The 25,768-nt window shown below is 39.4% G+C and overlaps 3 protein-coding genes across 4 annotated transcripts; 2 read left to right on the top strand and 1 right to left on the bottom strand.

The window, feature by feature from the left end:
• Positions 1 to 3,084: 3,084 nt before the first annotated feature.
• Positions 3,085 to 7,165, bottom strand: LOC139479130 (scavenger receptor class F member 2-like). Its single transcript, XM_071261905.1, has 5 exons — positions 7,158 to 7,165; positions 6,547 to 6,614; positions 4,716 to 5,516; positions 4,250 to 4,367; positions 3,085 to 3,690 (listed from the first exon to the last, which is right to left on the bottom strand). The coding sequence occupies exons 2-5, from the start codon at positions 6,611 to 6,613 to the stop codon at positions 3,207 to 3,209; spliced, it is 1,470 nt and encodes a 489-aa protein (XP_071118006.1). The 5' UTR covers position 6,614; positions 7,158 to 7,165; the 3' UTR covers positions 3,085 to 3,206.
• A 5,571-nt stretch (positions 7,166 to 12,736) lies between these two features.
• Positions 12,737 to 19,859, top strand: LOC139479127 (scavenger receptor class F member 1-like). Of its 2 annotated transcripts, none has more exons than XM_071261900.1 (4): positions 12,737 to 12,943; positions 15,766 to 15,805; positions 15,908 to 16,780; positions 16,891 to 19,859. In XM_071261900.1, exons 1-4 carry the CDS (start codon positions 12,935 to 12,937, stop codon positions 16,962 to 16,964), a joined length of 996 nt encoding a protein of 331 aa, XP_071118001.1. In that variant the 5' UTR covers positions 12,737 to 12,934; the 3' UTR covers positions 16,965 to 19,859. The 2 variants fall into 2 exon arrangements, with proteins under 2 accessions (XP_071118001.1, XP_071118002.1); XM_071261901.1 differs by having other exon boundaries at positions 15,769 to 15,805.
• Positions 19,860 to 21,926: 2,067 nt separating this feature from the next.
• Positions 21,927 to 25,505, top strand: LOC139479482 (scavenger receptor class F member 2-like). Its single transcript, XM_071262329.1, has 5 exons — positions 21,927 to 22,090; positions 22,897 to 22,973; positions 23,266 to 24,048; positions 24,731 to 24,845; positions 24,953 to 25,505. The coding sequence occupies exons 1-5, from the start codon at positions 21,927 to 21,929 to the stop codon at positions 25,503 to 25,505; spliced, it is 1,692 nt and encodes a 563-aa protein (XP_071118430.1).
• The last annotated feature ends 263 nt before the right edge of the window (positions 25,506 to 25,768 follow it).

Below are 25,768 nucleotides of genomic sequence, written 5' to 3' on the forward strand. Positions count from 1 at the left end.
AAGGGGGGTAACTCCTCGGAGTCTACTACATGTGCCTTGTCCCAGTTTATAACATCACGTCAAGAACCTATGATTGTGGGTTCGAATCCCGATTCTCCCCGATTATGTTTCTAAGTTTGTGAGCACCACATACCCCTGCTTGTGGGTTTCACCAAAGTGGTAAACGTCTGAGACCTGCATCACTTTGGACTGTCCTAAGGCATCACGTTGACATGCCCTGATATGACTTGAGTACTGTTCACTCACTCACTATAACCACACCAACTGCAGATACGACCACTGTCAGTAATACTCCTTGGCTGCACCTCATACTCTTCTTACCGACGCTATTCATGCTATTATGTTATGTTAATCACGCGATAGGCATGTGACGAGGATCACAATTTATATTTACCAGTGATTGTCACCCAAAGAAAACTTTTGTCTGACCCCACCCCACACAGCTCCTCATAAGATGTACTGTAATTTTCGATTCAAAGATGATCCATGTAATGATAAATGAGTACACAACAGGTGATAATTGTGCATTTGGATACATTAAAATCACACCGCTGAAGGATGCTGCCCCAGTACATCATACCTGCGTAAGAGTCAGGTAAAACGGGTATTGGATGGTCAGGCTCTTTGACTTGTCTGATTGTGTCACTGCACCCCGACGACATGGGACGTGGTCTATCAATCACTGGTTTGGCTGACATTATGATATTGCAGGGACAATGCCGAACTCTGCGTTATATACGACATGTTTGTTTGTATGTTGTTTAACACCGCACTCAGCAGTACTCCTGCCATATGGCGGCGGTCTGTAAATAATCAAGTATGGACCAGATAATCCAGTGATTGATATCATGAGCATCGACCCACGGTATTTGGATACGACGACATGCATCAAACCAGGTCAGCGAGTCTGACCACTCAATCCCGTTAGTCGCCTCTTATGACAAGCAGCTGAAGACCAATTCTAACCCGGATCTTCACAGGTCGCTTTATCATGAAAAGATCCAATACGGTAACAATTCCTGAGACGGAATAGTTGCAAAAACTGTAAACAGTAGAGAATCTCATTTGCGAAAGTACGATACAGTTGCAGGGGGTAATAGTAATCTATACCATCAGGTCTTATTTATGATGTGGATGTGGATGTAAAGCAACCCTATGATTCTAACCAAATTATGGATTGAGTAGAAATTATTTTAATGATACACGGAATTCAAAATCAAAGAAACTTAAGTTTTAAATGAAAACAAACTATAAAAAGGTATTATTGCCGATAAAGTGTGATTTTAAGTCAGTGAGTGAGTATGGTTTTATGCCGCTTTTAGAAATATCCCAGCAACATCACGGCGGTGTGTTAGTTAAGAAACTACAAGGAAGGGATCTTGGTGTGTTTACAATTCAGAGATGTCGAACGTACATTGTCAGTCGTGTGCAGACGAGTATCGAGGTACGTCACATGCTTTATATGACATCAATACCAACAGATGCATCTCGGGTGAACACCTCACGGCAGGATGCCCTTTCTTTGCTTCTCACCACGCAAATGTATCACTCGTCGGATACGACAAAACCATCATAGTAGTATGTATTTATGTAACGTAAAGTTACATACGGATGCCCCAAAGGGAGCCAATAATTTCCTTTTAATACTGCTACACGCATTCGAACGCGCACTCACACACTCCGCATGAACGCACTCACCAACTACACCCACTCCAATTAATGACAATACCACACTTGCTTGATATTCTATTTAGAGATCTCATACATATCTCAGCCAGGGGTTGACAGGTTAAAACTGGTATCATGATAACATGTTGTATTCGTTGCAACCAATATAACTTCTGTTGATACTATTATACAACTGATATGTCGTATGTTATCCATGTCAACATTCATGGTGATACGCGGTGCGTATCTGTGTAATGGCTGTGATGTATGACCATGTAAAATGTGACGAAATAGCTAATTAGTATCCTCTCTGTATGAAAAACATTCACATTGAGGCTAATATTCTTTTACACACACGTATAATTACTCATATTGTCCACGACCAGGGTTATAACTGACCCTATCATTTATTGCTTTTCGGGTGATAATTCGGGAAAGTACAGATGGAATGTGTATTTCAACATTTCCTTATAAAAGTATAAAATATATTGCCTGTTAACCGGTCAAAGTTCACATGACCATGCATGTATCAGGCTGGGGGACTTTGTACCAGTACAGATTAACGCTCTCCTTGCCACGGCATATTCCGGAATGAAGTGCCTCACAGGCGGATGGTGTCGACCACTCTGGTGCAAAGTCTCTCAGATATAGCTCTAGTAAACACATGTGCAGTATCACGTATGTCATCATGGTGAGTGTGTCTACCCAAAATCTCACTTTTGTGAGACAATAATTCATAATTATGCAATTTACTATAATTTAGTTATCGTCACTTCTTACGTATCTATGAATATCGCTGCAAAGCGATAGATATCAGGGTTGTACCAGAACACAGAGCTGCACATCAGCATGTGTGTACTCTCTACAGGTTCGAGTGGTCAGTTCGGACACGGGTTAGTACAGTACCCCATCACTGAATTACGTGTCGTAAGAGTCGGTGACTGGGCAGCCTGGTTCCCTGGGTTTGCTGCGCTGGCAAACTCAGTGTGGCGCCAGCGCAGCAAACCCAGGGAACCAGGCTGGGTGACTGGGTTGATTGCGAGTGATCGTACTTCTATGGAGTGGAAGCTGCTCATTATAATAATCACTGGATCGTCTGACCCAGGCACGTTTGTTTACAGGCAGTCGCAATGTTGCTGAATGCCGGGTACAAAAAAAACCAAGACAAACGTTTTGGAATAATAACTGAAGTTATAATCACATACTGTTCCATACGTCGGACATTTGAAACGTGGGTCAGAACAAGTATATATGGGATGAAGATGTGACTTGTTCAGGGAGTATGTTTTCATGGACCGTATCCTTATTGGGATAACGATAATTTGAGTCACAACTTATTTCACAAGTAAAACACTCTTTTTACGAGATATTACTTTAATAATTTTAACACAGATGAAGCAATGTTATGCAGCAGGAAACAGACATGCAATTCACAAAAGTGTGACACATACGGTCGTCGGCTAGAGTTTTCAGATCTTAGAGTTTCATATGAAACCTTTGACGCTCGTCAGGTTTCAGGTGAAACTACATGAGGGTAGTTACGTTTTAATATCTTCCTTGACAGGAGACAGATAATTTCTCGAGGGCCTGAACCTACCACCTGGGCTCGTGATAGTCGAGTTATCGTGTCCTCCATCAAGGTCTGTCGATGTAACTCGCTCAGTACGCATGGCGTAATTGTCTCCAGCAGTGTGTTCTGTCTGCATCAACCACGCCATCTGTACATGAGACATCCAACTCCCCACTTCTCGATCAGGAAACACTGGGCATTCATTTCCAAACCCATTGAGCCTAAATGATTCCTGCTTGTTTTTATCTTCACTCGTATTGGACATATCTACGTGTAAATCAACATTTCGTTCCGCATTATCCGCAGCGGTCAATCTCGTCGGCCTGCTACAGCTATCCGCGTGTCCAACATCTAACTCGTCATACAGGTCATCATGCGGGATGGGTATGGGCGGTAGAGGCATTCTTTGCCGGAGTCCACCCCTTGGTTGGTTACAACAAATGCGACGATATCTGTAAGAAACGGATACTTATATATTCTCTTTAATTTACATTTTATTTCTTTGTTTGTTGTTTAATGCCGCACCCAGCAATATTCCAGCTATATGACGGCAGTTTGTAAATAATTGCGTCTGGAACAGACAATCCGGTGATTTACAACATGCGCATCTTGAGATATGATGACATGCATCACTCAAGTCAGAAAACCTGACCACCCGATCCCGTTAGTCGCCTCTTACCAGAAGCCTAATCGCCTCCTACTGCAAACAGGAGTTGCTGGAGACCAATTCTAAACCGGATGTTTATAGTAAAACACGGTGACGATGAACCCACAAGGACTGTTGGAATAGGTTCGTTATATCCGCAGTTCGTTACTGGCTAAATCGTGTTTCTTAGTTTTGATCTGTGCCGCCTTGACTGCATCAGTGCAATGAAAAAACAGCCGTACAGCCAGATGGAGAGGTACAAAAAGTACACACATACTGTGTTAGTGTTACATAAAATGGCCGCCCCCTGTCAAATGATACTATTTTCAATGTTGCAGTTTATAGATTCATAACACATGACATACCTAACAGCCAGGAAACACGCCACTGAACACAGAAGAACGCCCGCACATCCCCCGATAATGTATATCCATTTGTTGTTATCATGGGACATTCCGGTTGTGGCGTTGGTAGCTGTAGGAACTGGAAGTAAAATGTGGCGACATTTAACATAACTTACATAATACTGTTGGTTTTACGTTATGTAAATAAAACCGTCATGAGGCGACTTCGTGGATGGGATGGTCAGAGCCGGTGACCTTGTTGATAGCATGTCGATGTGCCCCAAACGGCGCTTTTTGTTGATAGTACTATCAATCACTGGATTGTCGTTTAATTACAGGCTGTTGTCATATAGATGGTGAAGCTTTAATCAGCACACGCACACGCACACGCACACGCACACGCGCACATACAGAACATCCACACAATTAAAGGGCCACCATTAAACGTAGTAAGAATATGGGCACCTCAAAATATATGTCTATTTACCTTCGGGTTCATAGCAAACACCGTCGAATCTGGAACAGTATCCGCTGATACAGTGATCATTACATCTGTTCTTGCATCCCTTGCCGAAGAAGCCCATCTTGCAACCTTCTAAGCATTCTCCGGACGTATTGTCGCAACTGTCGGACAGACATGAGTCACAAGGCAATATGCAGTCAGGCCCATAGTATCCCCTTCTACATCCTTGTAAACACATCCCCGTGTCCTGCTCACATTTACCCTGGTCACACTGCTCATTGCAGCGGTATTCACACCTCGGTCCAAAATACTCATCTCTGCATCCTGCCACACAGTGTGCAGATACTTGATGACATATCTCATCTGCACAGTTAGTATTACATCTCCACTGGCAGAGAGGCCCAAACGTACCTCGCCTGCATCCATCACACTTTTGTTTTTTGTCATCGCATATTCTACATCTGTCGCCACATCTGTTTTTACAGTTTCCGTTTATATGACAACCAAGTTTGTGACACTTTGAAGAGCAGGATTGTTCACAATGTGGGCCGTATCTATATTCTTCACATGATGTACACTCCGATCCATTGTCCTTCGCGCAGGTCTTGCATGAACTAAAACACCTCAGCTTGCAAACCGAGCCCCATTGACCATCTATGCAGTCGCCAATGCAGGACTTTCCAGATGAATCACATTTCCCGTCCTTGCATCCAGAGCTGCAGTTGTTTGTACAGTGCGGTCCAAAGAAGCCGTCCTGGCAACCATTTAAACACCTAAGGTCCCCGCACGCATCGTCTTTGCAGTGACTTCCGTCCACACAGTCGTCTGAAACCGATCACAAGTTGTATCGCATGAAGCTACCAGTAACCAAGTGCTTTGAATTTGATAATGTAACTTTTACTGATAGTTTGAGGCAGTTATACTTTTTGTTTGCGTTTAAATGGCTTGGAATTACATAGAAATGTTACAACTATAATATATGATATCTAAGAATCCCTGCATACATTTAAAATGATTATATATTTTATCCAAAGTAATTTGTTTTCATTTTCGCCCTGGTAATTATAAGGGTTAGTGAGATGGATTTAACGCCGTATTACAGTTATATCACGGCGTGTCAGCTTGATGTGGGAGGAAAGCCCGAAGTGTTGCAGGTCTGAAACGTTTACCACTTCGGTCAAACCCACGAGCACGGGTATGGTGCTGACAAACCTAGAAACATAATCGGGGCGAACCGGTGATGATAAGATAAAGCAACACACATATACACCTCCCTCTCTCTCTCTCTCTCTCTCTCTCTCTCTCTCTCTCTCACAAACACACACACACACACATACTCTCTCTCTCTCACAAACACACACACAATCTCTCTCTCTCACAAACACACACACACACACACACTCTCTCTCTCTCTCACAAACAAACACACAAACACTCTCTCACAAACACACACACATACTCTCTCTCTCTCTCACAAACACACACACACACTCTCTCACAAACACACACACAAACACACACACACACTCTCTCTCACAAACACACACACACTCTCTCTCACACACAAACACACACAAACACACACACAAACACACACACTCTCTCTCTCACACAAACACACACACACTGTCTCTCACACACACAAACACACACACACAAACACAAACACACACTCTCTCTCTCTCACACAAACACACACACACAAACACAAACACACTCTCCCTCTCTCTCTCTCTCTCTCTCACACACACACCTCCACAACTGTTATTGATATAATTTATGTTCAGTAATGATGCGTATTTGACAGTGTTTCATGTGTATAATGATGATAGTTCATAATTAATGAGTAACTTACTGTTTACAGCAATCGAGGACACATCAATCAAGACGGCAACAATGAAAATTGTTGCCGGGAGTATCATCCTGAAAATGATATTTCTTTTCTGTAGCATTATCAATATGTTATATATGTATTCTTTACACAAAACCTCGTCTCTACACTTCGATCGTGTTTCAAGTAGTGTGAGACACATCACAGTTGAAAGTTAACCCGAAACACATGACACAAATGTTTTATGCGAATTATTGTTTATGTTAATCCTTCACCTACCATATATAATACTTAACCATGTTCATTATTCAGATTTGCTTGACAACCGTATAGGGATCTATACCGAAACGTCGCCATTACAGTATAATTAAAGCAGTTGTTGTTATGTCTATTTTGTGTCTACCTTGCCACATCACACAATATTTGGATGCCAGAAAATTGACAGAAATTGTTATGTACGTGGGCAAGACCAGTCTGGGAATCAACTTAATATTGCAGTAGACCGCTAAATAAGTAAAGAGTCAATGGAATCACCTTCAACAGACTGCATATCCTTGCCAGACTGCATATCCTTGCCAGACTGCATATCCTTGCCTAAATATTACTTTCTTTAAGTTGTTAGTAACAACACTTACCTATAGAGTAAAATGTTGCATGTGGATAGTTTCGGACAGTCATGGACACTGTATTTCTATAAATTGTGTTTTGCAGGAGGCGGAAATTGAAACTCATTTCAAAACCCGAATGGAGTACGTAGTGCAGGAAGCACATAGCCTGAAAGTTGGACTCTGATTTGAGGAAATTGTTTGAGTCTTGGTGTATGAATCAATACGCAAAGGCATACTGCGATCAGTATCTCGTTTATCATCATTATTATGACTCTTGACCTTTATAAACATAAACATGTTTGTGTTCTTAGTGCAAGCTGTTGTTAAATGTACATATTATTTCTATCTCCAGTAGAAGGGTACATATCCTGTAAATAGGTAGATTTTCATTTTTGACTCAATAAATGGTTCGAAGCTTTGCCCGTTTAGTTAGACTTTCAGGATATGTTTGATGACAATACACTTGGCATATTAATCGGATTCTGATTATTAATAGCTGTATACACAGGCAGTGTAATTAGACAACCCTTCTGTTTAGTTGTATCAAATGTGTTGTGGTATATAAATTTGCTATTGATTAAACCATGATATACCCGAATTGAAACACTTTTGAGTTTCAGTATGAGGTCGATGAATTAGTGCATTGTAATTTATCTTAGCGCTTACAATGTTCGGAATCCGTCTTAAATATTTGTTTATGTTAAATTATAATACTCGACATTTATCATTTATGATCAGTTTCAATATAAATATTATTAATAACCTTATTCTCTGTTTCCTTGATTGTGTCATGTTGATTAAGACGTGTGCATTACTTAATCCCTAACCAGCAAATAGAGATAAAGGACAGGTCAAAGGAAATATTTATGAAAAATAACATTCAATAAAGAGATAAAACTGAAATAAAAAGACAGCGCACGTGTCCTGCCCTGATGAAATTTATTGTAAAGCTTTAATTTGAATTGAATTCCTGTATCTGCCCATTATCATTTCAACATTGTGCAATATGAAATTTATCATACAGACCAGTCTCAAAGTTTACACGAAACTCCAACTTATGACATTGTTTATTCTATGTCTTTGTAAGGTTGACGAGTTGTTGATATTATTGTATAAGCGAAGGCAAAATCGCAATGACCGCACTGGACATTTAAGGGCTGATAGATGTTTGATGTCCTTCTGTGAGTCATCCAAAGATATATAATAAGCCTGCTACTGTTCATTATTTTAAGAAAAAATGGAACGTTTTTGTTGTAAAACTACAGCTGTAAAGATGTGTCCTGGTAGCAGACGTAAAGGACATCAATCACGTTGAAAGAAGAATAGGCTGTGGATATTGCTATTAAGTTCCATAAAGCAATGTGGAGCAGTCCAAATAACTGATAACTGATAACTAATGTTGTGGTTTTACTTCAAATTGTAGTGAAATATTATGGGATATTATACAGAATGTATGGTTAAAAGAGACGCGTATCACAAAGTGAATAACAATCTACAATAATCGTTCTTATAATGTATATATTTATCTATATGACACTTGTCTGAATACCACTTTTATTTTGCTAAGTTTGTTTATTTAACTATTCTGTACAATGTATGATGTAATTTTTATAGAGGAGTGATATTTATAAAGGGGAAACCTTGTTTATAAATCCTCATCCACTATGCATATGACTGTTGAAATATACTAAACCGCAAAAGAAACGTCACCATGGATAGCTATATGAGAAACCGTATTTGTCCAAACACTGTAAACATACTTTGAGACATATTAAAAAGATTTGGCAATACTGATCATCACAGTGTCAAATGTTCTTAAAGTGAAAAACACACTAGTCTCTGAGAAAATGGCATCACAAGTCAGTATCTCGTATGTCCGACATGTTCATTGATGACATGCCGATACATGGAATGGATGAGGCGGTTGATGAAGGCCATAGGTACTTGAGCCCACACTCTGGTCGAACGTCATTTAGCTGTCTTTGAATCTCGTCCCACAAGTGCTCAATGGGATTTAAATCGGGACCGAGGGCAGGCGACTGCATGGTTCTGATGCCGTTCTGCTGGAGGAAGTCTTTTGTTGCTCTCGCAGTGTGGACACGGGCGTTATCATGCTGAAACTCATGGTTGCGGCGACGTGCCAAATGAGGTATTGCGTGTGGTCTCAAGACTTGGTCAATGTACCGAACTGCTGTGACACCATTGCCATTCCCTGGACCGATGTTCCGGAAGACCACAGGGCCGACCCTCTGTGGAAGACCAATTCTACCCCACACCATGATGCTCGGACCACCCTACGAGTCTCTCTCAACAACACAAGCATCCGAATAACGTTCCTCACGGCGTCGCCAGACTCGCACAATCTGACGATCCTGACGTCGGGTGTTGACCCCCTGTCTTCCACTACGTGGTCGGTCATCTGTAGTGTTGGTGGTCTGGTATCGTTGCTGGAGCCTGTATATGGTCCTTACGTGGACTTGACATGCATTGGCCGGGCGGTTTGTCCAGCTTGCAATCATCCATGGGTTACCATGGCTGTGGCCGTGATGCGTTTGGGCGATCGGTTTTATTGTCATCTGCTTTTTATCATCAAATTTCATTTTTCCGGACAAGGCAATGTTAAGTATTAGAAACAATATATATATATATATATATATATATAAAGTATATATACTGTTAAGTAATTAGAAACAATATATATATATATATATATATATATATATATATATATATATATATATATATATATATATATATATAAAGTATATATACTGTTTAACTTAATATATATAACTTCTAAATACAAATACATTCCCTCTACAACATTCTACTCTGTAATAAAAACAATAAAAATTGGAATTTAAATCTCTGGGGGGGGGGGGGGAGTGTGTGTGTGTTTGGTGGTGGTGGGTGGTTATTGTGAATGGAGGTGGAAATCAAGTCTCACATGTTTTCTATAAATGTAATGATGATGTGCCGTGAACGGTGCTTTCGTTTAAACTTCACCCCTGCGGTTTCTTTCTTCCATCATCACCCTGAGCTACCATCCGACATCTTCCCGAGGCAAGAGAGTTAACTGACTTTAAAAGTCCAGTTTCCACCCTTGCGTACGCTTGCGTACGCTCTTGGACATTATCATCCAAGTGTTGCATAATATTGTTAATGTGAAGGCATTCTGTATTGGGCAACATTCGAATGTTGTAGTTCCACACTGGTTTATCATAAAGCTGGATCGCTCTTTGCAGATTCGACAAGTTCATTTTCACAGGAAGATGTGAAGATGTAATGTTACCCAAAGTGTGAACCTACATACGTCCGTGTTCCAAACATAGGGAGAAGTAAACGTTGTACATCTGAAGACAATATCCACTGCAGCTACTGTGCCAGTCGCGCTCTTACTTGTCTCCTCCACAGAGTAAGTAGAGAACATTAAGGACGTAACTGTTATGTTAAATTTCTAATCGACACATTTCAAATGTCAACCAATCGTCTACATATATAGTAATCAGGCTTTAATGTCAGTCAAATGTACCGCCGTGAAATACTCTGTGGCACTGTGACGCTAGTACTTGTTTCATACGAGAACAAAATTTCTAAGATTGTATAGCCACCATAAATTCTTTGACGATAAACGGTTGTAGTTCATTATCTATCGATTGGAAAGTATATCACTGTTAAAATCATTAGGTCAACATCATTCGCATGTAGGGAGCGGACCGTATGGATGCAAGACAATTCGGGCTTTCCTCTCACATTAAGCTGACATGACATGATGTATATGAAACACATTTAAAATCGGTATGTACGAAAAACTCACTCACACATCTTACATGGGCACGGGTTGACATTAAACGTAATATAATGACCAAAGAGAATATATCGCCTGCAGGCAGCAGGACATATTTCTCTTATCAAGACTTATTGTTGGCATTGTACAAGTCACTGAAACTGTAAACACCCCTTTTATGACCCCTTATAAAGCGGTCGCCTCATCGCGGCGATTACATATTGGCTTTTCTAATTCGTTTTTGTTCTGTCTTTGTTGCATTGTTTTAGATCGTTAATACAGATTTATTAATAGACTGAAGCAACAGAGAGCACGCATACTTCGGCTGTGTATACAAGAAATGGTTCTTATTAAGAGTATCTTTATTGTGTCATGTATAGGTTTTTAATACTAATTATCAAAAAGGACCTTCCTTTGCTTAGTAACTATGACTAATATATAACCAACCCACACAACAACACACGACCTATCAAACAACCATAAAATATTTTATATAATCAGTCAACAATAGAATGCTTACAATTAATTATCAATTATTGGACTTATTATTTGTTTACAATCAGTTATAGACGTTCATATAAGAGCATCAGCTGAACATGATATAGAATTGTTACACAAGATATTACATTAGTCACAATACATATCCAAGGTACACAACGTGACACAGAAGTTAACATATGACCGAAGATAGTATACCCAACACACTGTAACCAATACATTACCTGAGTGGGAATTGACAGAAGATATATACTAGCTCAGCCACAATACATATTCCAGAAGGTAAACAGTGTCATAATTGACACAATCTATTCACCGCAGTATTACAATGGGAATATCTAAGATATACACACAAGTATGACATTTTCAATTACCAAATAAACTTGCAGGTGATAACATATTTGTCAAATTTTGTCTATTTTCCCATATCCATAATTATTTGGAAAAGGCAATTAAAGGTAACACCAGTGTTTAGTACAGTATTCGTTCACGGTAGAAACTAGTCGATCACCAAAGTCACCAAAACGAAGCATTTCAGTGTTGATTGAACATTATCAGAAATCAAACGTGACCAACTTGCCTACAGCATGTGAGTAGGTGAGTGTGTGTGCCTGTTGTATCACAACGTACCAACCAACTCCAAAGCCTGACATTCTGTCACTTTGTAGAGTTAAGATATAAATATACTCTTCTCAGTGCACACAGTTCTTAACCTATGCATAAATTATATGGATGGTTTTGCACAATTGGTATTCACATAGCGGCATCAAACTAAATGTCACAATCTATCTACAGTAACACTTCTATTTATCAGTCACTTTTACTTCCTAATTTCACCATCGTGATATGGATGCAATGTAAAATTTTAGCTCACTTACTCTCTTCTTATTCATTGCAGTTTATATGTTTCGCCCTCCAAAGGCAAATAATGTCATGAGACTCGATAGAACATTTAAGCCGACATGAATGAGGGGATGTTGTTTATAGCCACAGTCCGCTTATAATGGCGACCTGTAAATTAATCTGGCAGAAAATAAAAACAAGGCAGGTAACAAGTCAAGGCCACCCGATCATAGCAATCGTTTCGTTTGGTCTTTACAATATTTGCATATACGATTTTGTAAAGTTGTTACAGCTCCAGTAAATCTACCAACCTCTACTTCTAATGGCTAATTTAAAATTCCACATATACAAAGAGCAGTGGTATCCTAAGAATCTAAGCATTGCTGCATGTCAACATTGCATACCTAGTAACTGATAGCGCTTCGAATACAGTGATAAGATAAGTCGTCCACACACGACGTCGTGTAAACAAAGTAGGTCGGGTTTTCCATATGAACAATGCCACCAGCAAAACACGATTAGGACCTCAGAAAGAGTCAATACAACCGGTAGATCGCGACATGTTGATATATATATATGTGTTTGTTGTGTGTGTGTGTTGAATTAGATTCGGTATTGCCTGTACCTCTAGGCGACAGAGGACCACATCAACTGTAAATGTGAGAGACCTTGCAACATGCAAACAGTAAGTATCTGGATTTTCAATCCATGCATAAAATACACCTAGCAGCGTTTATAGAGCTTATGGTCTTGTTTAACTAAATAAGTTAAAATAATTATCCAGTATGGCATAACCGGCAGTCAATTATGATTAATTAGACAGTAATTTAGCAGTGCATTGTCCGATCATGATAACAATGTTTTGAATCCTTGAGTTTTGCATAATACAATAGGCTATACGGAGATGGAGATTTAACATTTTCATTTTCTTTGCAAAATGTTTTATGAAACGCTAAGGTAGCTAATGGAGCGAAATGGGCCCAGTTTGACGAAAATCCGATATCACTTTGTTATTACTTTTGTTTTGATGGTATTAATAAAAGAACCAAGGCTGCGATCATGCATTCTTTAACCCATTTGCAAATACGTCACATCCTCATCAATGCCATATTAGGTGATTAAAATTCTGATATCCACAGAATAAACATGTCTCCTCGCGATAAGCTACTACAAAAGGTAATAGATCAGAGGCACCTAGTTAGCGTAACGCATAACCTATGCAACACAGGTCCCGGCATAACTCTTACATCGTGTCTATCTAAACTCCTAGAGAAAATCATTTTAAGTAGAATAGAAACATATACACCCAGTAATCTCCAATCATTCCCCGATGCTTTACAATTTGGTTTCAGAAAGGAACATGGAGCAATCATGTCTGTATTCACCGTTTTAGAATGTGTTAATTTTTACCTAGAAAGAGAATCACAAGTGTTTGCTGCATTTTTAGATAATAAAAAAGCTTTCGATCGTATTTGGCACGACGGTCTTTTTGTTAAATTACATGACCTTGGTGTGAAAGGTAAATTATGGAACTTACTTTTCCATAGCTATACAGACAGCTGTACTTTTATATCCTACAACGGAGAAAGATCTGATGAGTTTCCAATTAAACAAGGTGTTGGGCTAGGTCGAGTTATGTCAGCATGGTTCTTTCTCGTTTTCATAAATGACCTTATATGTAAACTAAGGAAAGCAAATGATGCCTCTCTGTTTATGGCATCTATATACCCTGTGTGTTATTGGCCGATGACACAACGCTCTTGTCTACAACCCCACGGGGCTTACAGTCTTCCCTTGATTCAGTTCGTTTATATGCCAACAAATGGAGACTCACCTATAATGCCTCCAAGAGTAAATCACTTGTATTCTGCAAAACACGCCAGCGCGTCATAATAAAGTAACCTACAAATTTGGCTATGCAATAATTGACACTTCCGACTCATAATAATAAACGAATAATCATAAACAGTAATTTATCCTGTAAAGAAAGAATCATGACATGTTGCTCAAAAGCAAGAAAAAGTGTTAATTCACTACGGTCACTCGGCCTCAACGACTCAGACCTACACCCAGTTGCATGTGTCAATATATAGAAAAGAATGATTTTATCTACAAGCTTTTAAGGATGTGAATTGTTATCAGCATTTTACGGTAAAGAACTTGAAATGATTGAATGTACACAACGTTACTTTGCTCGTCATATACAAGGATTTGGTAAAAGACATCCAACCGATTCGTCTATTTCTAACTTGGGAATGTGGTCAATGAATGGCAACATTGATAAATGTAGACTACAATTATTAGGAAGGCTCTGCAATAACGATTGTAACTCAATAACAAAAGACCTATTATGTGCTCACATTGCTACCAACGCTATTGTCAATATTAGCCGTCCAGTAAGCATATGCAACATCCTTCTCTATACTGCTAAAAAATACCATTTGGATAACTATATAAAGGGATATACTGATAGCGGTTCGTTCCCAACAAAATCGGCTTGGCGAGCTCTTGTAATCAGGCGTCTATCAGAGAATGAACAGTACATCTGGAGAGAGAGACTAGCACAGAGACCGGATCTTTCACGATACCATAAAATTCATAAACAGTTACAAATGCATGTTCTTTATGATGTAATGTATCTCTATCAACATCTAAGACAACCCCTGCAACTTTGTATTAAAATCGGATCAAGAGCAAAAGTGTCGAAAGAATGTAACCATTGCAATAGATATTGCTATGACTATGATTGCCATATTATTTTGCACTGTGAAATGTTTATGCCTGATTGATAAACTTGATGTAGATGTTTTCGTGAAAATAGATATGCTTGACGATGGTGATATGCTTTCATTCTTTCTCGGTGCAGATGTCCATGACTTGACTAACGAACTTGATTACGATACTTGGCAAAGCATCATAATGACTTTCTGTCACTTCATATGGAATTAAAAGAAACACCTTATGTATATCTACCAGACACTTTACTGCTCTCAAAATGTACATCGTAAATTATTTATTCATAGCAGTGTATAACATGATTTCATTGTATAAAGTCAAGTAATTTCATTGATGTATTGTAAATAATGTATTTGCCCATGTAAAATCTTCGGATTCAACTCTGGAGGAAATAAAGAAATTCATTCATTCATTCATTCATTCATTCATTCATCAATGCCATGTCCCTCATTAATAGAAACTGTTGCATCCAAGGTTATACGTATGACATCTCACAGTTGCGGATACTGATTCTTCAAACTTTAAACTATAACTCCTTTCTGCATAACGTTTACCTGCATATCTTTGCAACTGCTAGGTCGCGATCGTGAAACAGGAAAGCAACAACAACCATTGTCAACAGAAGAAAATACATGTAGTGGAACAATGCAAACTTATAATAAGTGATAATGTGTCTGATTTGTGAAATTTGTTTTTTCGTTTGCGTAAGCCTTTTTGACTTCTCATGAAAACTTGAGATCATAACTAATCTATCCTAATGTTTATTTTCAGCAGGGCTTCTTTGTGTCTGCGGTCATAACTATCCTAACAGGTAAACCTCATTTATCTCATTTCGATACAAAATCTTGACAGCGCCTTTATATTTACTTTATGATAATGTGACATGGGGCTAATTGTAATCACTATTTTGTAGGTGGAACATTGGCCCAGAATGGGTGCAACATTAAATGTGCAGACTGCATTAGAAGTCGTTGTAGAGAGTGCTACTATGGGTACTGGGGCTCCGACTGTACACACAACTGTGTGAACTGCTGGGCTGGAGGGTGCAACAAACACACGGGCAAATGTGTCCAGTGTAGCCCTGGGCGGTATTCTACAGACTGCAGTAAGCTGTGTCCCCACAACTGTAGATATTCAAGTCACGACAAGGTCACACACTGTGGGCGTTCTGAAGGCAGGTGTTTGGAGGGGTGTAAAGAAGGTTGGTGGGGGACGACATGCGGAATGCCGTGCAGTACAGGGTGTAAATCTGCTTGTTATCAGGCGGACGGGGACTGTATTTCGGATTGTAGACCCGGCTGGTATGGTATGCGGTGTGACACACAGTGTTCTATGGGCTGCTTGTCAGGCACATGTGACTGGTTAACTGGCGTCTGTGTTGGCGGTTGTAAGAACGGTTATGATGGACCAAACTGTGAGGACATATGCAGCAAAAACTGTCAATCTGCATGTCAATATGACGAAACATCTGACGGACTGTACTGCTCTGCTGGCTGTCGTGATGGGTGGACATCAGTCTACTGTAATGAAACATGTGGGAGTAGATGTCACGTGTGTCCTCAACACAGCGGAAGCTGCACAACATGTAAGACTGGCTATTACGGCAAATCTTGTCAGCTGACATGCCCTGAGAAATGCAAAGCCTGTGATCAGACATCCGGCCTGTGTACAGAATGCATTGAAGAAAAAGTATGTGACAAACATGCCAGGTCTTACGAAGAAGCGGGGTACGGTGGAAACAGTCCAGAAGAAAACGATGTAGTGGAATCCTACAATTCTGCAGAGGGTAAGTTTTTGAGATAAAATGTATCTAATTCATAGTAACATAAGATATTTACAATTTCAAGAACATATATAATTCATGCTTGTATACCAACTGTTTTTGTATACTTTCAGGGCACCAAGACGATTCACGAAGATTGTTTACTGGATTGATTCTGCTCTTTACATTTTGGACAAAATATCGTTAAGCCAATCAGTGATTTATGTTTTTGTGAAAACCTATCTCCTCTATTATTCTCAATTTTCATACATGACGTGGAAACCTTTTTGCTTTCATCTTGGTGTGGAGGAGTTAATTTCAACTATGATGAAGATAAAGACTTAATTGTATAGATCCAATTCATAATTCTATTGTATGCAGATGATGCTGTATTATTTGATGAATCACCAGAAGGTTTACAGAAAGCCTTGGACACTTTTAATGAATATTGTGAAGAGTGGAAATTACATGTAAATATAAATAAAACAAAAATTGTGATTTTCGGTGGTGGCCCATCGAAAAATTCGAAACATAAATTTCACTATTCTAATAAAACTCTAGATATTGATGACACTTATACGTATTTAGGAATTGTAGTTCACAGGAATAGAAAACTAGTATCAAGTTTTAAGTCCCTCAGTGATAATGCATTGAAAGCAATGTTTTGCCTGATAAAAAAATCAAGAAATTTAAATTTACCTTTGGACTGTGTATTATCAGCTTTTGATACGATGGTATTACCAATATTAACTTATGGTTCAGAAATCTGGGGCTTTGAAAATTTAGAAATTATAGAAAGAATACACCTCAAATTCCTCAGACTTATCACATGATTAAGAAATTCAACTCCTCGTTATATGATATATGGCAAATTAGGTAGGCTACCTTTAAGAATAATAATTTGTAAACGAATGATATCTTTCTGGCACAAATTAACATATCAAACTGGTGTGTATAAACTTTCACAGCTGTTATATCAATATGTGTCAATTAATGGGAACAAGACTATTGCATCAACAAATCCCTGGGTTAGATGTGTTATGGATATATTAGACAGTATTGGATTATCTTATGTATTTAACAATCCGTCAATCTGCACAACAAAGTGGCTAGTGTCAGAAGCAGAGCAAATACTTAAAGATCACTGTTTTCAGAAATGGAGAAGTGACGTTAATTCTGGTTCTAAAGGCTTATACTGTAAACATGTTTAACGACACTCCGGTTCTCGATAAATATCTACTATTGCCAAAAAGAATAGCAATCCCAATACTACGATTTCGAACCTGTAATCATAATTTACCTAGTGAGACTGGCCGATGGAAAAATATTCCAAAGGAAAATAGAACTTGTAAATTATGTAATTCCCCATCTATTGCTGATGAATTTCACTACTTATTCAGATGTAATTATTTTAAAAGAGAGAGGCGAACATTTCTCTCACCATATCATACTGAATGGCCAAATATTACAAAATTTGTAAAACTCTTTATCAACAACAAACACACAGGATCTAAAAAGTTTATCGAGATTTATTGTAAAAATGTCCATTAGTATTAAAAATGCTAGGTAATCACATGTTGTTATTAATTGCCATCTTGTCTGCTTTTTGTACATATGCATAATTATTTAATGTAATATGCTCTTGTACCACCATTTGTGGTTTCTGAGAATAAACTGATTCTGATTCTGATTCTGTGTGAGAAGTATGGCACGTCCAATTCAGAAAAACGAATACCAACGTCGTACATATCTTGAAATATTAATACCCTTTCTAACTATACAGGCTTAATATTACGATAACTGGAATGTGTTGAGTATTTGTAAGTGGTAATTGTGCCTTTCACGTAACATTGCAGGCCTTACAAATTCACCACTTTGGTAAAACCAGTGATCACGGACAGGTACAGACCAACCGAAAACTATAATCATGGCAATTGTGGGATTTGAACTTCTGTCTTCCCCAAGGGACGTAACTCTGCACAACGAATTCCGAACCGCCTTCGCGGATTGTAACAGGAAGTGACATATAGCTGGAGGCTTGCGATATCCTTCTATAACAGCTTCATGAAAATTTGGGGATGGACCCTTTAGAAAAGACGTAGGCATCTCTACGGGCACCAACTGCTCTCCCCTCTTTGCTGATCCTTTTCTTCATCAGTATGAATAGGAATTTCTGCTCGGATTGGCAAAAATAAAAACAAGGCAATTTGGCCAAGAACTTCACGTAAGCTTTACATCTATGAGCTGATATCGTCCGATGGTAACCAAGAGTCTCCCAAGCAGGTATTGATACCAGATCATATTTATAATTTTTTTTTAAGCACTGTATTTATTATTTATTACAATTCCTGATTTGAAATAAATATTTGCCTAACTGTACAGGTATATTCTAACAAGCTTCTCAAATGTTATAAGAACGATATTTACTGCTTTTGACTGGCGCTGGTGGCAAAGGGCTGTATGCAGTTGTATTTGTCAACGACGAGGCCCCTTTATATGTGTGGAAATATTACAAATATACTAATATTGTATGCATATTTAAGACATTCCTGTTGAATTTCATTATTTGGAGATGTATTTGAATAAAACACCACATATTGATCTGTATTTTTGTTATAATCACCAGAGTAACTATAACTAAGAACCACTATTCCATGAACAAAATATTATCTTTTAATGGTATCTCTAGTAAAAAATTAACTAAGATATTACAATACATCTATCAAAGTCTACGAGTGCGTAGTAAACTACTTAGTAAATCCGATATGCCCAGAAATAATAAGTTGTTTTGAAACTTTCCCATCTAGATCAGGAGTATCTACATTTCATTTTTGTCTGTTTGTTTCTACTAGAAATGCATATACATTTTAATTGTCTAATTGTCCTGACATGATGAGTATATTTCTGATAGATCCTTCTGTATTGAATGTCGCGCTATGGCTGAAAGCCTTTGCGACGTAAAACTTCATATTTCCATTCCATTCCTTTGGTATTCCTTTTGTATTTTTTCTTCTACTGCTGCCACTGTGGTTTTTACCAATGTTATTACAATACCTTTATTAAATGTCAAGTATCATATTAGTTATCAAATAATTATAAAATGCGCTGTACAGCTGTAAATAATATTGTTTATCTGTATGTGTATATGGGCCAATGGCCTTTCATACAATAAAGATTGATTGATTGAGTATCCTTTCATTGCCTATTGCTTGGTGTTTCACACTGTACCTTGATGCGATGAGTGGATTTGTACGGTACGGTTCCTTAACTTACACCAACCATTAGCTCAAAAGTGTAAACTTATTTACAGATATAACATTACTTGAATAATTAACTTACATATCATTACGGATTATGTGCCTATCGTAAAAGGCGACTAACGGGATCGGGCGGTCAGGCTCGCTGACTTGGTTGATGCATATCATCGATCCCAATGCCGTGGATCGATGCTCATGACATTAATCACTGGATTGTCTTGTTCAGATTCGGTTATTTACAGACCGCCGTCATATTGCTGGAATATTGCTAAGTACGGCTTTAGATAACCAACCAACCAACCATTACAGATTAGGGTTTCTGTTTCATATATTGTTACCCCTTGTAATGGTGGGTTTGTATTAACATGAGCGAATAATTTATGATCACATTATGTCCAGGTTTCACATTCATAACGTAATTATACCCCTTGTGGGATTCCGTGTAAGAGGATATGCCCTCATTACCGAAATACGCTTGTGTTTGAGTCATTTAACATGGATAAGTGAGTGAGTGTATGTGTTAAGCAAACGATAACTTTGACAAAAATATACTTAACCGCAAAAGAAACGTCACCCCAAGTAACATTGCATGAAAAGTTGTCATTTAAATATCTGGGTAATTTTTGGCAAAGTTTCTAAAACTTAACATTACCTTTTCCGGAAAAAATGAAATTTGATGATAAAAATCCACAAAGAGCGGATAACATTCATTCGTTATTGAATAGCTACCACATGCCAAGATTGACAAGAAACCAGAGACACCAAGCCCTTCGGTGATTGCAAGCTGGACAAACCGCCCTGCAAGTAGCCAATGCATGTCAAGTCCACGTAAGGACCATATACAGGCTCCAGCAACGGTACCAGACCACCAACACTACAGATGACCGACCACGTAGTGGAAGACCAAGGGTCACCACCTGGGCAGAAGGACTGTGTGCAAAAACGCAACGGTAAAACGAACATGAAATGGACATGAAAATGCTGTGTTTCACGTGCAAGATGAACTTTAGATGTCACGTCACTGTGGTTTTCAGTTATAGTTGTGCTAAAGTTGTCAGGTTGAATACGGGAATTTAGAATAGAAACGTTGTTACAAAACAACATAGTAACTGAGTTCACATATAAAAGTAAACTTATCCACAATTAGTGGAGAAACAGTGTTCATTATAGAAGATAGTGTAATTGATAAGATGCATTAAAAGTATGAATTGTTTCAATTGTTTATTGTTTTGAATTTAGGGGTTCTTCACTACACCACCCGACGTCAGAATCGTAAGCAACTTCAAGATGAGACAGCATTTTCAAGATCGCTTTGTTACTCCTGCGGAAACTGCTCAACAGACCATGGGGACTGACCAGCGACACATTAGTGCGTCGACGATTGACAAGCAGACACCTCCACTGTCACAGGCCACATCAAGGACCCATTCTGACACCACGTCATCGCCGGGACCGTCTTCAGTGGGCAACATAGTACCAGCATTGGCGCCACCAGCAATTGAGAAGAGTCCTCTTCTCAGACGAGAGCCGTTACTGTATCTCAACAGCAGATGGCAGAGAGAGAGTCTGGCGACGCCGTGGGGAACGTTATTTATTCGGATGCTTGTGTTATTGTTAGAGACTCGTGGGGTGATCCGAGCATCATGGTGTGGGGTGTAATTGGTCTTGTACAGAGGGTCGGCCCTGGAGTCTTCCAGAACATCGGTCCAGGGAGAGGCAATGGTGTCACAGCAACTCGGTACATTGATCAAGTCTTGAGACCACACGCAATACCGTATTTGGCACGTTGCGAGTTTCAGCATGATAATGCCCATGCCTACACTGCGAGAGCAACAAGAAACTTCCTCCAGCAGAATGGCATCAGAACCATGCAATGGCCTGCCCTCAGTCCCGAATTAAATCCCATTGAGCACATGTGGGACGAGATTCAAAGACGACTGAATGACGTCCGACCAAGGCCGACAACTGCAGCTGAACTGCATCAGGCGCTCCTCAGAGTGTTGGCTCAAGTGCCTGTGGCCTTCATCAACCGCCTCATCCATATCACGCACATGGCGGACTCACGAGATACTGACTTGTGATGCCATTTATCAGAGACTAGTGTTGTGTTTCGCTTTAAGAACATTTGACACTTTAATTTCAACCTTGATGAGCAGTTGTGCCAAGTTTCATCTTTTTAATATGTCTCAAAGTATGTTTGGACAAATAAGGTTCTCATATACTATCCATGGTGACGTTTTTTTTGCGGTTCAGTATACTTTCTATTCTCAAATTTAGCCAACATGGACTTTTTTGTTACTGTTTAAGATAGCACCACACATATATGACTGGAACCGCACAGTTACACGTTCCAATCATCTGCTCACCATTCTGGAGTAAAGATGTCAGTCTGTCCTACTGTTGCAGAAGATGGCGATGGTCAACACCTGGATAATTACATGGACAATGTAATTATTTCCTGATAACGGAAGTAGTCTTAAATTATTGTATCGACAAAGATTAGTAAATATATAACTCAGAGGTCTTAAGCCAGTAGACGAAGAGAAATGTTTAATCCTCATCTACAACTTCGACACAGACACAGATATGTTTTGTCTCGGTTTCTGTATGCAATTTATCCCCGACCAGACATTCAAGTCACTAAAACGTGTGCACAGTTAACAGGAAGCAGCAAGTGAAATCGCGTCAGTGTTATTTCCGTTTTGCCTGACAGATAGCCTGATATTGAAATCGCAGGTGTTGATTCGAAGACACATGTAAGTATGAGCATGCTTGTCGATGTTTCATATAAACTATTTAACAGAGTATAACCAATGATAACACGAACAATACAATACAATAGTGTCAAAACAACTGTTGAAATATATGTATATGTTATTTTAGGACATCCAGAATGACAACACAGTCTAACCTTCTGCTGCAACTGTTGTGTTTGCGTGTTCTGGTCAACGGAATGACAGGTAAGGTCGGTTGCAAACTGATATGGCGACTCAACGCTCTTAACAAACACATGTGCACAGATAATATGCAGTAATAAAAGGGCATCTTCCGTAACAACGTTGCTACTTGTACCTGTATCGTCCTTGTCATGTTAAAGTATGTATGTAACCCGAAGAATTGTATGTTATTCTACACAACAAGCCTTCAGTCAGAGTATCGACTTAATTTCCTCATCCCCGGGCATGGACTTGAGCGTATCTCACTTTTAATCAAAGAAAACCTTGTACACTTGTTATTTTGTGTTTCTTTCAGATGCACTGACTCCTAAGCCATTGTGTACAGGATCTCAATGCAAAGGAGATGTTTGTGTGGAGGACATGTGCCCCTTGGGGTGCAAGGATGGATATTATGGCAGGCACTGTGGATACAGATGTAGTAACGGGTGTATCAGTAAGAGGTGTTCCGACTCTGGATTCGGCACAGGAAGCTGCACTGATGGCTGTATCTCAGGATACTGGGGAAGTACTTGTAGCTTCGAATGCCCAGTTGATTGTCTACACTGTTCAGTCAAGACATGTAGCAAATGTAGAGCGTTTCTTTTTGGACCATTCTGTAGTTCAAACTGTAGAGAAAGATGCCCAAGTAAAGGATGCAACATGGATGGTTCATGCAGGGAAGATGAGCAATCCATTGCCTGCAATAATGGAAACTTTGGGCCTAAATGCCAGTTCGGTTGCAACGAAAACTGTGCCTTTCATGCTTGCAATCGTTCCTCTGGTATTTGTCTGCATGGTTGTGAAACAGGACATTTTGGGGCAACGTGTGAATTCCGATGTAATACCAACTGTAAAGACGCATTATGTGATTTCCAAGGCAGGTGTCTAGCAGGCTGCAAGGCGGGGCGCTATGGGCGTGATTGTGATGAGCAGTGCAGTGGGCACTGTCGTCAACGTATCTGCGACCCGGAAACAGGTTACTGTATCAACGGCTGCCATGACGGACACTACGGCTTTCACTGCAACACGTCATGTTTGGGGGATTGCTCTTACTGCAACCGAGAGAATGGACTATGCCTCGAAGATGAAATGCAACCAGGTAGTGTTTAAACGTAATACAATATTAAAAACAGTTCCTATCATGTAGATGACAATGACTGCATTGTGTTGCTAGTGTTTTGTTTAAAAGTTTTAACCATGTCCTAACCTAAGTACTAAACAAAAATTACTTAGCGAGAACATACACTATTGACTGGGACAAGTGAGCACTTAATCAATTAATTCAACTTGCTGTTCAAATTGCTGTTCATATATAAAGTTAGTTCCTAGTGTCCTTGCCCGTGATATAACTGGGATACAGCTTTACATCTTGTAATCCATTCCTATTATCTGGATATTGCGCATGAGGTATCCCTGGCCGAAACTTATATATATATTATATACTACAAAGACAATGCTAGCCACGTGCGTGTATAAAGCTATTTCGATTCTGTTACATCAGATTGTTTCTGAGAAAGGGTTAGTGAACTGGCATTTTTTGTTTGTGGGGATTTCGAAATACCTGTGCCTTTCGTTGGAGCTGATTGGGAATCGTTCAGACTCTGTGACTCGGCTGGCTGAGCATCATCTTGCCCCGGTAGTATTGATCATTCCGCATGCTTTCAGTCACTGGTTTGCGTAAATGCGTAGATTCCATTGATTGCCAGTCCCTGTAATACAGCTGAATTTTTCTGACTGCGACGTTAAACAACATGAATGATGATTAGCATTTCTGTTTGTAGAAACAACGCTGGTTTCCACTGAAGAAAACACCCAGACGACACCGTCAGTAAACTATGTCATAGGATCTGTTGTGTTCCTGCTGGTTTGTGGAACAGTCGCTGTCCTGATGACAAGGTACCTCACACAGCAGTGGTTTTGTGTCCACAATTTCCATGCTTTGTGTATGACACAATTTGTGTTTCCTTGATCGGATCTCATTTGATCTATCTTTTTATTTTCAGATCATGTAAGTCATCGTTAAAAAGGAAGGACAGGCGTTTGCTGAGCCCCCAAGACAGACAACTGCCAGAAGTACCGGTGTCTGCAAATGCCTATGATGACATCAACGAAGATGACATTGATGCAAGTGATCGAGTCACTGCAGGGACCAGCAACAACACATGCCAAGTACGTTGTCATCGTCCTCTTGCTCACGTAACGATGTGTCACACTACATGGTCAAGAAAGGACAAGACTGGGCATTTGCATGTGTTCAAACCATTCCCACAGAGGGCTAGGTCCTTGCCAGTGTTCACCACTGATGTACTTGGCTGCAAATGGAACGAGTCGGGTGGTTCTTGGACGGAATATACTGGGCTTCAGGCGAGATATGGGGATCTACATACAAAGACATTGCCTGAACGAGACGACCGAGCCAACTTGGAAGGAAATAGTTGCCTGGTTGATAACGTAGCGTTTGAACGTAGAAATAGTGCTACATGTACTTCAGCAGGTCCGCGAGGATACCTTTCTCCTGTAGCCAGTGATTCATGTCTAGATTACACTGACGTTTAGACATTGCATAACAACATGGCTGGCGTCAGAAGTCACGTAAACTTTCAATCCCTTATAAGAACAACTCGATTGCATAGTTTATTGTGTAGTCAAATAAATTTAAATTGTTAGAATATTAGCTATTTCAAAATATGCACGAGCATGTCTACTGAGCATATGAGATATTTTTCTAACTGACTTCTTAGACATTTTTAAAGTTGAGAATATTGAATTAGATAGTTTGTGGTCTTGCATGGCGTGCATGGTTTATATACCTATCGAGG

This window comes from Haliotis cracherodii, unplaced genomic scaffold (genome assembly GCF_022045235.1).
Source record: "Haliotis cracherodii isolate W230 unplaced genomic scaffold, xgHalCrac1.p SCAF_4, whole genome shotgun sequence".
Taxonomy (NCBI): Eukaryota; Metazoa; Mollusca; class Gastropoda; order Lepetellida; family Haliotidae; genus Haliotis; species Haliotis cracherodii.